Genomic DNA, 16,912 nt, shown 5'->3' on the forward strand with positions numbered 1-16,912 from the left:
ACTTTTACTACTCCAATCATGCAAGAGAGATCTTTCATCTTCTTACAGGGGAAAATAAATTGTTCTGCAACATGAGATCAGGGCTAAATGATCTTCTGTTAAGGGCTTCAATGAGCAGACTGTGGAAATTTGTGCCCTGAATCTCTCAGCGCTTAAACACTGATCTAAATTCTTCTCAAGCTTTCAGAAGAGCAACGCTCCAAAGTAGCCTCAAACCATTCAGAAAGGAAAGCGACAGAGAGCGCTCTCTCATTTCAGTTCTTTCAGCCCCGAAAAGCGCGCGCACAGCTACCGTGTGTTGTCCTTTGTAACCAACAACTCACCAGCTGCTTCCCCAGGCAAGGAAGTCAGCATTTGGTATTCAGAGCATTTGCAGCCATTAGGGTCAAAGACAACCTCCTGCTAGAGGAAAGAAAAAGCAGCCCTCTGGCACTCGCCTGTCAGGCTAAAAGCACCAGCAGCTGTAGCAGGGCTAGCTCCTGACATCCTACCCACCTAGCGCAACGCGAGGCAGAGCAAACACCACCAAAGCTCCAGCTTTTAATGGGATCTGGCAGCCGCAAAAATCAAGGGGGAACACGGCAGGATTGTTCTGTTATCAAAGAGCTGCAGAAAGCAGCCTGCTGCAACTCCAGCACCAGCAGAGAGCAGCCCTCCGGGTCCCGTGGCAGCTTTGTTGCTGGCTCTGAGACCTGTTGATACAACAGCTGCTGTAAACAAGAAGTACATTAGCGGTGGCTCGCAGGATTACAGCCTCGTTGTTGCCCAAGCTCCAGCTTTTGCCTGTTTGAAACAAATTCAGTAGAAGCCTGCATCCGTTCCTTTGCAGATCCCCAAGGGAAACAGTCAATACGGAGTAAAGGATACCAGAAAAGCAACTGCTGTTGAAAAATATGCTTTTATCTAACTTGGAAGCTTTTTATTACAGCTATTAAAAAATGATAGATAAGATAACGATGTTGAAACCACAACGTCAGCATCTTGGGAGCTCTGACCAAGTTCTGTTCACATAAGGCGAGCCACTTTTGGGAGGACAGTTTCCCCAATGCCTCCAACTAAAATTAACAATAAAAGCAAGAGCAGCACTGGTAAAACTAATCTGCACCCACCACACAAAACTTAGAATGCCAGAATGACTCAGATATCTGATTTTAAGTGTAAACAATTATTATCCGGGGCTTCTTTTCACAGAGCCAGGTAAACAAGAAGCTTCAAGGCAGGCATTTTCACAAGCTCCCTACTTTAAACAGTCCTACTTCAAAGCGTTAGTGCACAAAAAAAATTCCTTTCTCGTGTTCTGAAGTCCTACATGGCAAGTTTTCTTGTAAATCAACCCCCTCCTCTAGGGGATGCACTTCTGCTCGTGTCAGGACTCGGCACTCCCCTACAACACATGGCTGGACGTGTCCAGACTTCAAAGAAGGTTGCAGGCTGATTTCACGTGGCTCCAGAGCACCAGGAATGCAGCTCTGCCCCGTGCCACCTGATGAGATGTCATAACCCAACAGGCTTTTGTGTGAGCCTGCAAACCTGGAGCTTCACCCATCCTTACCTGGGAGGACATCGCGTTTGAAACTCTTTTTCCACACCTCAGAAAAAGCAGGGACAAACAACGAGCTGGCTGCTGAGAGGACCGTGCATCAGGAAACAAATGTCTGTCTGTAATCCTGCTACAGATTTCTACGTGTCCATGGGAAAAATTTCATCTCCCCTGTGCAAAAAGGGGATGATAACTCTCGCAGATCTGCTGCAGTGGTACAATTCTGTATTTCATCAGGAACAAAGGCTATTCCTACAGTCCAGATCGTACAGGGAAATGGGAAAGGCACCGCTATGACTCACGGCTCCCCTCAGATTTTTCAGGCAGCAGTGCCGACATGAAAAGCAAGAGCAATGGAAGCCCCAGCTCCCAGCTTCCTCCTCCAGATCCGGGCAGCTCAGGCGTTACTGCTGGGAACTGCTGCCCTCTGCTGTCACACAAAACACAGGCGAAATTCTCATCTGACAAAGCCAGATTTCAAAGGGCCCCATGGTTTTGGTCTTGAACCTTTACACCTTAGTTGCCTGCCCCTTTTTGCAGCTCATCCCATGCAGCCTCCTGCAAGCCAAAGGTGAAATTGATGATTTCACTTAGCCCATCACCTTTGCTGCAGCTGTTTCAGACAAGAGGTTAGCCATTAGTTCAGTAAAACACCTCTTACTATCTGCAGATCTTTGTACTGGATTGTGCACAATGCCAGGGAACATGCTAGCAGATATCCTGCCCTCGGCACTGGGTTCAGACTAGACTGAAGGAATACAAAGGGCTGAAGGAATAAAATGCACAGCTGTCATGCCTGCGTGGCCACATTCGATTCTCTCCTTGTTTTAACTCTGTGGCAGTGCCACCATTTAATACACTGTCCACACAGGAGGCCTAAACAAATTTAAAGGAATATTCTGATGCTACAATGTGAAGGCTGAGGTCTACATCTAAAGATGCAGCCCTCAGGCAGAAGAATCCTGGCCTCATTTCCCTTGAGGTCCTTCTGTGCTCAGGATTAAAAGCATAAAGGGACAAGGAGAGGATACACCACGCATCCCCAGCCTGCCGGCAGCAGAACGACACCTGCTCTGCACAGAGCTGCCAACTCACCTGACTTCCTCACCAGCAAAGTCAAACACTTTGGTGATTGTCACTTTTCCTGAATCTTTTGGCTTCTCGGAGTCTTTTGGTTTCTCCTGAAGCTTCTTCACATTCTTCTCTTCTTCAGCCTGTGAATACAGGAAGGAGAAAGCAAAGCAATGCATTGGTGCAGCCAAACCAAGTCACTGTTCCGAGTGGCCGAGGACCCAAGACAGACCTCAGGCAGCACCATGGTTTAGTCTTGCTGGTCAAAGCACGTCACCCACAGACAAGAAAAAGGGAGAGTCCCTGCTGCTAGAAGGAAACTCCCCGTCTCCTTCCCAAACTCTCATTGGAAGTCAAGATTTAGAACAGACCCAAAATGAGAAGTGAAACTGTAATTAAATATAGGAACTGACAAGAATATATTGCTGCACTTCAGAAAGCAAGCACAACTCTGAAGAATTCAGTTTTCCCAAATCAAGCACAGCCAAACGGCAAAGCTGCCAGGGTGGATTAAACAGAAATACATTCGGTTCTGCCCAAAAACATACAAGATCCATCGGTAGCAAAAGCAAGGCTGATCTTCACCAAGAGCCCTGAAGATACCAGACCGTTTGTCAATAACATTGAGAGGAAAATAGCTTTCTTAAGCTATCTGTCCACACTGCCTCTTTATTTACACAGTAACAATTAGAGCTTTTAATGTTATACGTGAAAATCCTCAGACTGTGCACATAATCAATGCAAAAACTTGAATTCGTGCTCAAAATCAACCACACACTGAGGCCAGCTTCAGAAAACAAGTCCAAATTAAGAAGTTCACGAGAAGAGCAGAGGAATTGCATCTCCATAAATTATTCCAGACTGCAGGGGAACTTTTAATGACCACATGTGTTCTAGTGATCCACGCGTAAAACTAGAACTGCTCAGAAGAGAACTTTTCCTCTCTCCTTCTCTCTTGCCTACCTACAGCCACCTCAGCTGCTCAACCAGGATCAACTGAGGTGGAGAGAAGCGTCAGGCTTCAGAGAGAAGGGCTCTTCTGAAAGTTGCAGCTTATGCAGCTACGCTGTTCTCCAGCTTTCCAGCAGTTAGAGAAAGAAGCGTCACACAATGAGAACTGTTCTCCTCACACATCACTTGTTCAAGAGTCAAGATTATAGTTATAAAAGATTATTTTGGCCAATCCCTTAAAAAAAAGGAATCACTCATAGCAACAGAGGGGCAGCGGTGCCTCTCCTCTGTCTCCCTAGCTTTGGAGCAGCGGGACAGGCACAAGAAGCCACGGGGGAGAGTTGTACACACAAGGTAACTAGGACCAGGCCTCACTGTGCTGTTTCTGCATCACAAGGGGATCCCACCACCAGGAAGGGAAGCCACCAGGGCTCCCTGGGACACTCAAGGATGCTGACAAGCATTTCCAAAAAGTCAGCGCCACCAGACTATGGACCTCCCTGGATGGAAGGCCACCAGCTGCATATGTTTTGCCCATGGTGGGGCTCCAGACTTACAAGATGGATGGGGCAGGAGCAAATCCATCCCCTCCACCAGCCAGAACCAGCACCTCCCAACTTCAGGCCCTTCCCACACACATCCCCTCGGTGAAGGCCCCGGTACCTTGTCAGCTTGCGTGGCCACCGCCGCTTTGGGCTTCTGTCCCACATCGCTAAGGAAGCTGGCCCAAAGCGCGTCCTCTTTCTTTTTCTCTTCTTCTTCTCTGTCTTTTTCTTCCTCCTTCAAGTTGTCCTCCTCCTCCTCTTCACTTTCCTGAGCCTTTCCTTCCTCTTTCTCATCGGGCTCTAGCACGAGGCCTCCTTTCTTCCTCTTCCTGGAAGCAGACACCCAAAAAACCATGCTGAGACCCTGCAGCACCACCCCAGACCCCAAACTTAGGTGGGCGAAACTATACAGATGCCTCATATTCTGGCTACAGCACCCTGGGAGGCTTCCCCTAACCTCGGAGGGGGTGAGCTGGTTAATTACAGGCCTGCCCTGATCAGAAACGACAGTAATTAGGTGGAAAACGTGGTGAGAAGCCCGGAATGGGGCTTACAGGGGGGCATACAGTGTGGGCATACAGGTGGATCGTGGAGGAACCTCCAGGTGAGGAGGCCTTAAACATGCCTTGTGTGTGTGGTTTGAGGATCCCCAAATGAAAAACTGCTTAATTACGGGCATTATTAACGGACCTAATTAGCCGCTGGTGAGGGTCCCGAGGCTTCCCACCCTTTCACCCCCCAACCCCGAGCCACACCGCGCACCACAACGAGACATTTCTCCTCACCGGGCATCCCTCGAACCACAAACCCTCGCGGAGCACCGGACAGCGCCAAAAAAAGGACAAATTTCGGTGAATTCCCCGTCACGGCCGCGTCCCTACCTGGCGGCGGGGCGGCGGGGGCTGCTCCTGGCGCGGGCTGCCCGGGGCCGCGCCTCCTCCTCCTCCTCCTCCAGCAGCTCGCCGCCCTCATCCTCGCTGTACTCCGCGCCTGCGGGCACAACCGGCAACGCACGGCGGTCATTAGACCCCCCGGTGATGAATTAAGCTCCCCGGTGATTAATTAAGCTCCCCTAATCAGCCCCGGCCCGGCGGGAGGCTCACCCGAGGGCACGTAGTCCTCGTCCTCGGCCGAGCTGTACGCCTCCTCCTCACAGCCCGACATGGAGCCGCCGGTAACCACCGAGAGCCGCCGCCGCCGCCAGAGCGCCGCCCCCGCCGCCGCCGCCGCCCTGCAGCGCCCCCTAGCGGGGAGGACCCCGTCTCACGCCCTGTGGGGAAGCCCGGCCCGCAGCCCCTCCGCTTCCGGGTGTCGCCCCGCAGCCGTTGCCATGGCAGCGCGGTGCTGGTTGGCGGGTGGAGGTGCCTGTCAGCGCGCTGCGCTCTCCTATTGGACGAGGCGGGAGGAGGAGGGAGGGGCTGGTGAAGCGATGGAGGGCGGCGAGGCGAGCGGCGGGCTGCTGCAGCAGATCCTCAGCCTGCGCCTGGTGCCGCGCTCCGGCAACGGCACCGCCGCCTACTCCAACCCGCTGGCGGCCTTCTCAGGTACGGACACAACCGAGAACGGGGCTGGGCGCCGGGCCCGGCCTTCCCGGGGGGCCGCTGGAGGCCGCTGGGCCTACCTCGGGCCTACCCCGGGCCTACCCCGGGCCTGCCCGGCTCCCCCGTGACGCGCCGTCCCCCCGCAGAGATGTGGTACGGTGTGTTCCTCTGGGCGCTCGTCTCCTCGCTCTCCTTCCACGTCCCCGCCGCCCTGCTCGCCCTCTTCACGCTGCGGCGCCACAAGTACGGCCGCTTCATGTCGCTGGGCCTGCTGCTGATGGGCATCGTGGGACCCATCACCGCCGGCATCCTCACCAGTACGGCACCGGCCGCGCAACCTGCTTTGGGCAAAAAACACCCAGGTTTGGGGGCTGTGTAAAAAATGGGCTGTATCCATGGGCTGGCTCATCATGGTTTGGAGCCAGAGGCTGTCCTCAGACAGCTCAGCACCTCACAGGGATCTTGGCAGAGCTCTGCCAACGCTTTTCTCCATGAATCTCCGTTGCCATCCACATTCGTTGCCTGGTTGATAAGATTTATCACATACCCAGCCCACTGTTCTCCTTCAGAGCCCCCCGCTTCCTCCAGGTAGCCCCCTCCCCGTGGCACAGCCATGTGTTTTCCACCCCACGCAGTAACCTTTCTGCTTTCTCCCCCTCTCCGCAGGTGCTGCCATCGCAGGAGTTTACAGAGCCGCAGGGAAAAACATGATTCCCTTCGAAGCCCTCATTTTAGGCGTGGGTCAGACCTTCTGTGTGGTGGTGGTTTCGTTCCTACGGATTTTAGCCACTCTCTAGCTTTCCTTCGGATGTTAGCGCTTGAAAATGGAAGGGGCCCCAAAGACCTGCCCCACTCCTGGGCTCTGTGAATCAAGTAACGAGGGAGCACAACTCGAGGGGTGCCTCAGTGTGCGCTTCCTCCCCTGCTCGAGGCTGTGTGAAGGCTTTCTGCCTCCAGGCCGGTGGCAGAGCCTGATCTGAAGGGCTGTGTGCCACAAACACGCACTGGAGAACGTGCTTTCTGTAACTTCTGTTGCTCGCGTGCCACCGTAACAGCTGGGTTAGCTCCCCCTGGCACTGCTGAAGCTGTGCCACCAATCCCGAGCAAACAGCTGCAAGCAACGACCAGCACTGGCTGCTTCCCGGCCAAAATGTGCCACCAAACGGGTCCCCGGTCTGCTTTAGAAATTAAGATGAGATTTATTAATTTTGTTACATTTTCGTAACACTAAGTGCCAAGTGAAACTTTATTTCCCTGGAGGAGGCTCGGCTACCTTCTGCAGGTGACAAATTGTGGCAGCAGCAGAGCATAACTGAACAGCAACCACACCTGCTGTGGTGTCTTCAGCGCTCAGTTAATGCTTTGACCTCTTGCTGCGTTGTTTGCAGTGAGCCCAAAGCTCTTTTAGTGAGAAATTTCCTTTATTGTTTTTCTTCTGGCCCTATCTTTGCCAGGTCATGCTCATGGTGAAGTTGGGGAGCAGCAAAAGGAAAAATCATAGCTGAGAATGAAACCTTGTGGCCGAGAGCTGTGAACGTGCCTCAGGGGCAAGGGAAATGGTGTGAAAGTTGTGATTTTAATTAATTTTATTACTGTGAAGCTCTTCAGACACTGGACATCCTGCCCGGAAGCTGCACCCCGCTGCCTGCAGCAGCAATCCCAGGGCACGTGTGAGCGTGCACCGTTCTTTCTCGGGCTTTGGAGGAGATCTGCGTTCCTGAACTCATCCTGATTTCACCTGCTGAACGTGCTCATGTTGGTGTGGGAGAATTGGGCATCTTCACTGGCGTGCAAGCATAATTTTAGATGTCCCTCAACCCCTACTGGCCGAGGTGCACTCCCTCCTAACACACTGATTTAGCTTTAAGTGACTTTTCATTAATTCTTCATCTGCCCCTTGCCTGGAGGTGTGCTGTGCGCTCAGGGCTCTCAGGTGTGCTCTCTGGGGGCTGGGTTTTGGGGCCGTGGGGAGGCTGGGGCTGAATCCTGAGGCTTTTGCTGCGTGGAGTAGCCAGCCCCAGGGCTTTGCTGTGGTCCCCGCGTGTTTCGTAGCCGCTGCCATCATCTGGGTTGCAGAAGGGAGGCACCATCCGTGTCCAGCCTTCCAGGCCACGCTTCCCACCTGGGTTGTTCCTGAACTCGTTGGGTTTCCAGAGCAGCTCGCCCTCCGTGCCTGATCCCCCCCTGTACGGCCAGTGGTGATCCACAAAGGTGATGAAACAGCCCTGAACGGCATCGTGTGCATCATGAAAAAGAAATTCTCTCGCTGTGATACGACTTCTCTTGATCAGTCCTCTGGCAGCGGATGGAGAAAGCTCTTTTTCAGGAGCTTGAAGGAGAATACACTCAATTTTAGCCTGTGTTAATCCAGGGAATAAAGCTGTGAATTTTAGGAGCTGAATGCAAATCCTTCTCCTTGGCTGGGCAGGGTCTGAGCCCTGGGGCTCTGGTGGGGCCTCTCCCCTCTGCGCTTCCTGCCCCAAACAAAAAGGAGTAACAAGAGATCTGCTTGGATCTCCTGCCCCTTCCTGCTGCTTATTTCAAATCACCTCGCACAGCTTGTGCCTGGAGCACCTGGTTTAATTCACTGACCCGTCCTGTCCTTTCCCAGATGGATTAAAAGGGCTGGGGCTGGACGGGGCAGGGCTGGCCGTACTATCCTGCTGGTGCCCTGAGCCTACTCCCCTCATCCTGGAGAACAAATGGAAAAAAAATCACCAGGGCAGACAGAAAACCCCCTGCTCTCTGCCTGCTGAAATCTCCCAGGGTCTGCTTTGTGTGTTTGCAGCTGTGAAATTTGCAGGGAATTCATGTAAAGAAGAGGGGAAGGGTTGGCTGCTGCCTTCTCTTGGTGGGTTTTAGTGACGGGGGCGAGCTTTGAGTCCCTTTAGTCACCATGGAGCACAACAGGAACCTTGGCATCCCCAGCTGCCCGCCTGCAATAAAACCAGACCCAAAGAGCTGAAGCACCAGGGCAGTCTGAACGCAGGTTCCTCCCTCTCATCACGTTATTTCATTGTCCCCTTCGCCTTCCTTCAAGCAGAGGAATCTCCTGAGTCTTCAGCAGGTGGTGGGTGGCTCCGCTCGGGCAGAAGGGTGCGGGAAGGCTGGGGTTTAGAAATGCTGTTGCACTGGGCTGGGTAAGTACCCCCTGACTGCTTCGGAGAAGAAAATTCCCGATACACCACAACACGAGCTTGCCAAAAGCTCTAAAGAGCTTGAAAATAAAATGGAAATGCCAAGAGCCCAGCAGGGAACTCCACGCAGAGAAACCTTCCTCCCGGAGAGTTTTATTTTTCTACTGGCACTGATGATCCTGGCGGTGACGATCAGTAAACGCTGTAATGAGTGAGGTGAGCGGAGTCGTGTGTTTGTTTGGCAGGAGGGTTGGGTGGTGAGGAGGTTGGTGTTGATTTTGGGAAGCCATGCTCCTTTTTGCCTGGTGCAGGGCTGGTTTCTCCTGTCCAGGGCTGTCTGCCCCAGGGCTGGCAGGTTCCTTGCTCTCTGCAGCCCCGTGGGGTGGTTCTCGGTTGGGGAAGGTGGCTTTGATGGGGACAACACCTGCATGACGGGGTGTGCATTATTTTATAGCTACACACAGCCTATAAAAATCACCAAAACGAGCTTTTCTAAGAGCACAGCAGCAGTGTGCATTAGGGATTCCCCAAATCACCCCGCTGCTGCCACCAATGCATGCTCCTTCCTCCCCCAACCCCCTTCCCAGTCGCCCAGCTCATAACTGGCCTGAGACAATGATGCGGCGGGGGCTTCACTGGCAGTAGAAGGTGAGGACGTTCTCCTGGTTTCCCCTGGTCAGGACGACGGGGGGCCTCAGGTCCCGCGAGAGGCTCTCGAGCCAGGCCATGTAGAGGGAGCTGGGGCAGCGCCCCTTCCTGCCCACGGGCAGCGTGCTGCGGGACGGGGCCGCCTCAGCGAGGGCACGGCCTCCTCCGGCACTGATTTTCAGCCTTTTTTCCCTTAAAAAAAGCTCCTCTCCCTCCAGGGCCAAACCTCTTGGTGTTGCCCCATCCCACTAGGGTGTCCAGGCCCCGAGGGAGTGCGAGGAAGGGGAGCGGGGGGATCCCAGCACCTACATGGCGATGAGCGCCGCGTCCTGCGAGTGCTGCAGCAAGATCTCGTTCAGCCTCACTTGCCGGAGAGACTGCGGAGCAAACAGCGAGGCTTCAGGAAAATAACCTAATATTTAGGAAATATCCATGCCGGGGGCAGAAAATAACCTAATATTTAGGAAATATCCACACCGGGGGCACCATGGCCCCGCGGCGAGCCACCACGCTGTCCCCAAGCACCCCAGGGAGGACTGGCCACAAGAACTTGGCACTCTGAAAATTTGGGGAGTGGGGTTCCCAGAACCACAGGGTTTGGACTCAGAAGCAGGAAACCCTTCACAGACCTTGGCTCTGTGCTTGCGGAGCTCCTCGTCGGAGATCTTCCAGGGACAGCCGTGCCTCATCTCGCCCACCACGGCCTCGTCCTTGAAGCCATCATTCAGCCTGAAGGGCGCGACCAGGTCATCGAACCTCTTGATGCTGCGAGACGAGGAGGGCAAATGACAAATTTTTAAAAATATATCTGGGGAACTTTTTAGTTTCTTCGTGTTTTTAGCAAAGCTTTTTTCCCTGAGTGCTCCACAGCCAGGATTTACTTAATGCTTGTTATTATATTATCTCTTATTCCTTATATTAATACACAGAAATTTAGATTTTCCCAGCACACTGTGACTGTGAGCCGGGGCTCGGCCCTATCACAGCAGCATCCCCCTGCCCCGCGTGCCCAGCCCCATATCTCTGCAAAGCGTGGGGTCCCCTTGTGCCAAAATCAGGGGGCCTGTGCACAGCACAAGGAGTCTCAGGTATCCAGGGGATGCATTTACTGCTCCGGCCGGGGCTTCTGGTTGATGTCGGGCAGGACGTGGACCTCGTGGAAGCCCAGGCGGAATTTGCTCAGCAGTGACACGATCCTGCCACATAGAAAGGGACAATTTCCAAAAATCGGGGACATGCCCCAGCTGCTGAGCTGGAGCACCCACACGATACCGGTCTGGCACGTACGCCTTCCTCTCCTCGTCCATCCTGTCGATCTGCCCGCCGACAAACACCCGGATCTTGCATTTTCCCCACCGCTTCTTGCGCCCGAGGAGGTAGGGGATGAGCAGCGTCAGCCCTGCGGGACACGGCCGCGTTCACCCCGGGGCGTTTTTAACCTGCTCCCACCCTCTTCTACCGCCTGCTCCCGCAGCATGGGGCAGAGCTCACCTCCGTCGTCGAAGAGCCAGTAAATGTCGATGGTTTTCTTGCCTTGCTGGCTCTGGAAGACGGTGCTCGCCTGCTGCTCGGCTGCCAGCTCCACGGGGTCGGCTGTGAAGACACACACCGCTGCCAACCCCTCCCCACAGCACTGCTCCATTATGGGGGTGAGCAAACCACCTTCTTGTCCCTGGTGAGCTCAAATCCTGTCCCCTGGGTGCAAATCCAGCTCCCCAGAATGAACCCTCAGGCTACAGGACGCTCTGGGCATCCCCAGCTGAGGACTGACCGGTGCCCGAGGCCCTGCCCTGAACTTAATTAATTGGGGAGGGAGGAGAGGAGCATGGGCAGTGGGGTATGACCCCTAGGAACACCCAAATTCAGCGTCCTGCCCCACTTTGGTGCACCAGACCCCATAACTGGGGCGGTCCCCATCAGTGCCATGTCCCCGAGCCCCGTGCAGCTTGCTGTGTGGGACGGTCACCGAGCAGCCCCGGGGACATGCACACCCATCCCCAGCCCGGTGGTGACATCCCACTGCGGCCTTCGCATGGGGACGAGTCCCATGGGACCCATCTCTTGACACTCACTGTGAGCTTGCACCACGCGGGAGACGTTCAGCCCCTCCTTCATCCTCAGCAGGCACACGCCGTACTTGAAATCAAAGGCATCGCTGGAAGGAGAAAGAAGGCAGCTGGCGGTGCTGGCTGTCCCCATCAGACCGTCACCGGGGTGGGGACAGCTCGGCGTGACCCCGCTGCAGGTGGCAGGGGGTCAGCAGCCCCAGGGCACGCACTGCAGGATGCCCACATAATCCTCCACGCTCTGCGGCGTGGCCGCCTGCCAGTCCCTCTTGTAGCCCAGCGCCAGGATGTTGGGCCTCATCTTCCCCAGCCCGGCAGCCTCGGGGGGAAAGGAAGCAATGGCAGTAATTAATTCCTGCACCAGGAATTAATGCCCGCCCCGCACGGCGTGGCGTGTCCCTCTGCGTGGGGACGGGGAGGGCTGAGGGTGGCTCTACCTGCATCAGCATCTGGACGCCGCTTCGCAGGTCCTCTGCCAGCACATCGCTGTAGAAAGCCTTGATCTTCCTCTTGAGGAGCCACCTGCTGTGGCCGTCCGACGACAGCCTGGACTCGGGCATCTGCTGCTTGCGGGGGCCCTGGTGGGGAGCAGGGGAGGGGGCACGGCCACCACGTGCAACTGGTGGCCCCTGCGGTCCCCTGTTATCCCCTGCTGTGCTTTGGTTGCTGAGGAGCACCGGCTCCTCTCTCCCCAAATTGTTGGCAAGACCCAGATTTAAGCACTGCGTGCTTGGGAAGTTGTTATCACACTGGGAAAAATGGCAAATTTTGGTTTCCAGCCCTGACTCTGCTGTTTGCACAGTGGCAAATGCTGGTGCTGGTGACCCTGGATGGAGAGCAGCCTGACCAGGCACCCTCTGGGCCCCAATATTTCCTCCTCAGACAAGAGCAGAGGGTTCTCATCCCCTGTCCTCTGACCAATGTTTTCGTCCTACAGGAGCAACCCTGCCCCGGGCTGGGCAAGGGGAAGCCCTCAGGGCCACCCCAGCTCTTTGTCATTACTGCTTAACGAGCTGGGGAGCTCGCACCCAGGGCACAGCCCGGCCCCACTCACGATCAGCACGTTGCCGCAGATCATCAGGCTGAGGTTCTTGGTGAAGGTGCCCACGAAATCCACCAGCGCCGGGCGAAAGTTGGGGGGCCCGGTCAGGACCAGGCACTGGGGCCTGAGGAGGGGAGAAAGGAGAGGACACGGGGTGGCACCGAGCCTCTCTGAGTGTCCTGGCTACCCCTGTTCCCCCTCCTTCATGGCACCGAACCCAGACCCCCTTGCCTGTAGTTCTTGATGTGCTCGTCCACCTCGCTGAGCCCCACCGAGTAGCTCAGGGCCATGTTGTAGGAGCTGGCTTGCATGGAGGAGCCCCAGTTCACGTCTGCACAGAGGGGAAGGATCAGCAATGGGGACAAACACCCCGGGGGGGACACGGGGCTGTCCCTGGAGCCACCACGCACCTGGCTTCTTGTAGAGGACGTAGCCCAGGAGGAAGACGACGATGCCGAGGGCGATGAGGGCTGCCCACCAGGTCAGCAGGAACATGATGACCACCGAGACGGCGGCACCGAAGAGCGCGGCCCACTTGCTGTAGTACCGAAAGGAGGGTCGCCAGCCTGCACGCAAACACAGCGGCTGCTGCCGGCTGTCCTCACCCCACAGCCGGGATGGAGCCGGGGCCAGGCCAGGGCCCACCTGGGGAGTTGGTGATGGAGGCGTGGAAGCAGCTGAAGTTGATGAGGGCATAGGAGCAGAGGAAAAAGTTGGAGATGATGGGGGCGATGGCGTTGAGCTCGGCTGTTGAGGAGGGCAGGACAGGGCGGTCATCGGTGTGCCAGGGCCGCCGGGTGGGACCGAGCCGGCATGGCCTGGGGTGGGAAGCACCCACCGATGAGGATGAAGCCGACGGCAATAACATAGGTGAGCATGTAGCCACGGATGGGCTCGTTGTTCTTCCCGTAGCCCTTCCCGAAGAAGCCTATGAGAGGGTAGAGCTGGTCCTTGCAGAGGCACTGCAGGGAGAAAGGCGTGAGAGGCACCGGGCCGTCCCCTCCACATCTCTGCTGACAGCGTGGGGACGGGGACAGGGACAGGCCCTCACCTGGAAGACCTTGGGGGCTGAGACGAGGCAGGCCAACGCTGAGGACAGGGTGGCACCAAAGATCCCCGCCGTGATGAGGGGACCGAATCCCGACACCATGCTCATGCTCTGCCCAAGAACCCGGCGGTCAGGATCCCTCGTGCATCATCCTGCACCCCGACCCTAAAGGATTTCCAGCCCCCAGCCCCTTCCCTCAGCGCTGCCCCATTCTACATCAGAAAAAAAGCAGCGAAAGCAGCCAGCAGCAGAGCCTGATTCTGGCTGATCGGAGCCGAGGGGGCCCCGGGCACACCTGGTAGTGGTTGCTGAGCCCGTAGGGGCAGCTGTGCCGCTGGGCACAGTCGGTGAAGTTCCAGCCGAAGCCACAGGCCAGCCCCTCGCAGCCCGGTGAGCCCAGGGGCACGCTGTCGTTCAGGCTGCCCGAGGCGTCCCGGACCAGGCAGGCACCTGCAGGGCACAGTGAAGCTCGTGTCTTGCTCGCCCACCAACCCCAAAAGATGCTGGGGCACCGCTCCTGGCTCTCACCACCCCTCTTCTCCTCCCCATTTCATGCGGATCCCACCTGCCCACGCTCACCTATGGTAGCAGACAGCAGCAGGTAGGATATCGTGGTCCAGAAGATGGCCATCAAGGTACCCTTGGGGATGGCCACGGCAGGATCCTGTCCGAGGGAGGTGCAGAGGGAAGCAAAGCAGCCTTCCAGGCACCCCCAGTGATGGTTTTGGCCCACCCAAATTTCTTGCCCATCCAGTTTCCCGTCCTGAGATCTGCCAACTCACATGGGGACAGTGAAAACCTACCTTCAGATCACCCGAAATGTTGGCCCCAGCCAAGATGCCGGTTGCCGACGGAAAGAAAATGGAAAACAAGCTGAAGAAGGAGCCCTCGGGTCCACGCCAGCTGGGCACCAAGTTCTGGACAAAGATGTCGGCTGGGGAGGAAGCAGAGCAGAAGCATCTCCACCCAGCTCTGCACGGCTGGCTGCTCCCAAACCTTTCTCGCAGCACTGCATGGAGCCCAGGTCCACGGTGGACCCACCTCTGTAGCCAAAGAAGCCCTTGGCTTGCTTCTCCGCGGTGGCCGGGATCACCGTCCCCACCAGGTAGTTGGCGAAGGAGACCAGGATGACCAAGAAGAAGAGGACCTGGGCCTGGGGGAGCAGAAAGGGGCAGCCGGCTCCCCTGGGCTGGAGGCCAGGCTGGCCGAGGGGGCGAGCACTACCTTTGCCTCCCACTCCATGCCGGCCAGCGAGATGCCCAGCAGCAGGGTGACGGTCACCACGCCGATGATGCGGATGTCGTTGGTGGGGTCCACCATGAGGGTGTCATGCTCCTGGGGAGGGGGCACCATCAGCAGTTGGGAATCAAACCTTCCCGTGGCAAACCACCATCAGTTTTAGCAGCTAAGGGTTCATTACCAGCGTTAACCCATGCATCGGTTGATAACTCAGGGTGCTGGGAGGTGCGGAGCTGTGTTCTTACCTGCAGCAGGTCCCGGACGGTTTCTGCAAAGCCCACCGTGTGCATGGCCACAGCCACCGCGTTGGCGAAGGCAAAAATGAGCCCAATGGAGCCGCCCAGCTCCGGCCCGAGGCTTCTTGAGATGAGGAAGTAGGTGCCCCCTGTGGTGCAGAAAACCCACTGGCAGGGCTGCCTTCCCCTGCTCCTCCCCCAAAAAAACCACGGAGGTAACAGGAACCAGCCATTAAGGGGCATTTGCTGCTGGAAAGGCCACCCAAAATTCCTTTCTGCTCAGTGTTTCCCTGCGAGATGGTGGCCACCAGCAGGATGCTGTGGGCTGCCACACTCAGCGTGGTGGCTTGGGAGGAGCTGGGAGAAGTTTTTAGGGCGGTTGCATCAGCAGAGGCTGTGAGGAACCTGCTCCCTCAGCAGGTTTGGGGTGTTCGGCGGGGTTGTGGGGCTGGGGACGCGGTACCTGACTTCACTTTGCCGTTGGTGGATATGGCGGAGATGGACAGGCCGGTGATGGTGGTCACCGTCACCGACATCAGGATGATGAGCCACGTCAGGGCTGTGCGGGAGAGGACCGATGGCACCCACCGGCTGGGTGCCGCCAGCAGGCCCATCCCCACCTGCACCCAAGTGTTTTGGGCTACGGGGAGCCTGGTGCCATTGTCCCCCCACCCCGCCAGGGCACCCACCGATTCCCGCCTGGGCCGTGATCCAGGGCAGGCGCAGGTAGAGGATCACTCCCCAGATGTTCAGCATGCAGCGGATCTGGAGGGGACAGAGATGGGGACATCGTCCGTGAGCACAGGTGGCACCTGGGGACAGCCAGGGACACCCTGGCTCTGCTGGTCTTCAGATTAACACCATGGGGGGGCAGGAGAAAAATCTGGAGCATGGACAGTCACAAAAAAAAATGATATATCAGGAAAAAAACCATGATGGGCAGAGGAGGACCCCGCACTCACCATCACGCCCTTCACCCATCCGAAGCGGACGGGCTCCGGTGTGGGGGCCCTGCCCGGCCCCTCCTCGGCATCGGGGAGGCCGTCACTGCGCTGGGGCTCAGGCACTGGCACGCAGAGGTGGCCCTGGTCGGGCTGCGGGGACGAGGGGACCGAGGTCACCGTGGAGCTGACCCAGGAGCATCACCCAGCACCCAGGCAGAGCACAGCCGGGAGACATCGGGACCGGCCTTACCTCGAGGATGGAGCGCAGGTCGGCCAGCGAGGGCCTCCCCCTCTTGGCCTCACCCACGCCCTTGCTGTTGGCGTAGTGCTCGTAGGCGGGCACCACGTCCACCGTGTTGTAGCCGAAGGTCCTGGTGCAGAGGGTGCTGCCCGAGAGCTGCGTGCCCTCGCAGCCTGCCGTGGCCTCGCAGGGAGGCCGCCCGGCCTCCTCCACGCCCAGCAGGGTGCTGATGGTGAAGCGGCCGCTGCAGTGGGACAGGGGCTCCGGGCAGGGCAGCTCGGACATTTTTGGCTGCTGAGGTCCTGCTCATGGTGCCGGGGTCGGGCTCAGGGGATTTATACCCGGCCAAACCAGGGCGAGCCACCTGGCACCCCCCCAGCGCCACGGGGGACGCGATCGGCTCGAACCACCCCGAGCTGGCCAGGGGGAAAAAAATAGCCGGGGGAGGTATCAAAAATGCCATAATCAGCATCACTGGCTTCCAGTGCCTGATCGGGGCCATGATAACGGATTGGAGATTAAGTCCCAAGGACAGAGCGGCAGAGAAGCACGGTGCTGAGCTTGCCTCCGGCCCCAACACAGGAACATTCAGTTCCCACCTGGATTTATTATGGAAAACAGCAGCAAGTCCCATGCACATTGCCCCTGCCCTAGGGTACTGCC

The 16,912-nt window shown here is 56.9% G+C and overlaps 3 protein-coding genes across 3 annotated transcripts in view; 1 reads left to right on the forward strand and 2 right to left on the reverse strand.

Moving 5' to 3' along the window:
- CFDP1 (craniofacial development protein 1) overlaps positions 1–5,280 on the reverse strand; it is a 49,706-nt gene extending 44,426 nt beyond the window's left edge. The window contains exons 1-4 of the mRNA XM_084294912.1: positions 5,211–5,280; positions 4,989–5,097; positions 4,226–4,436; positions 2,636–2,754 (exon numbers count right to left, since the gene is read on the reverse strand). Coding sequence (XP_084151038.1) covers positions 2,636–2,754; positions 4,226–4,436; positions 4,989–5,097; positions 5,211–5,271 — 500 coding nt within the window. The 5' untranslated portion in view covers positions 5,272–5,280. The remainder of the gene's footprint in view (positions 1–2,635; positions 2,755–4,225; positions 4,437–4,988; positions 5,098–5,210) is intronic.
- A 240-nt stretch (positions 5,281–5,520) lies between these two features.
- On the forward strand, positions 5,521–8,952 carry TMEM170A (transmembrane protein 170A). Its single transcript, XM_084294446.1, has 3 exons — positions 5,521–5,651; positions 5,795–5,965; positions 6,315–8,952. The coding sequence occupies exons 1-3, from the start codon at positions 5,537–5,539 to the stop codon at positions 6,443–6,445; spliced, it is 417 nt and encodes a 138-aa protein (XP_084150572.1). The 5' UTR covers positions 5,521–5,536; the 3' UTR covers positions 6,446–8,952.
- A 465-nt stretch (positions 8,953–9,417) lies between these two features.
- SLC12A3 (solute carrier family 12 member 3) lies at positions 9,418–16,534 on the reverse strand (the record flags this gene model as incomplete). The annotated part of the gene is given in 26 exon segments (XM_084294575.1): positions 9,418–9,559; positions 9,743–9,810; positions 10,063–10,198; positions 10,543–10,629; positions 10,721–10,832; positions 10,925–11,054; positions 11,056–11,105; positions 11,506–11,588; positions 11,712–11,818; positions 11,937–12,077; positions 12,554–12,665; positions 12,773–12,872; positions 12,952–13,107; positions 13,187–13,288; positions 13,380–13,503; positions 13,593–13,700; positions 13,885–14,039; positions 14,169–14,253; positions 14,393–14,523; positions 14,631–14,742; positions 14,814–14,924; positions 15,074–15,213; positions 15,528–15,623; positions 15,754–15,829; positions 16,027–16,158; positions 16,259–16,534. Coding segments are annotated over 26 exon segments (3,072 nt in total).
- Between the last annotated feature and the right edge of the window lie 378 nt (positions 16,535–16,912).

The sequence above is a fragment of the Netta rufina genome (genome assembly GCF_964035555.1).
Source record: "Netta rufina genome assembly, chromosome: 13".
NCBI classification, from domain to species: domain Eukaryota; kingdom Metazoa; phylum Chordata; class Aves; order Anseriformes; family Anatidae; genus Netta; species Netta rufina.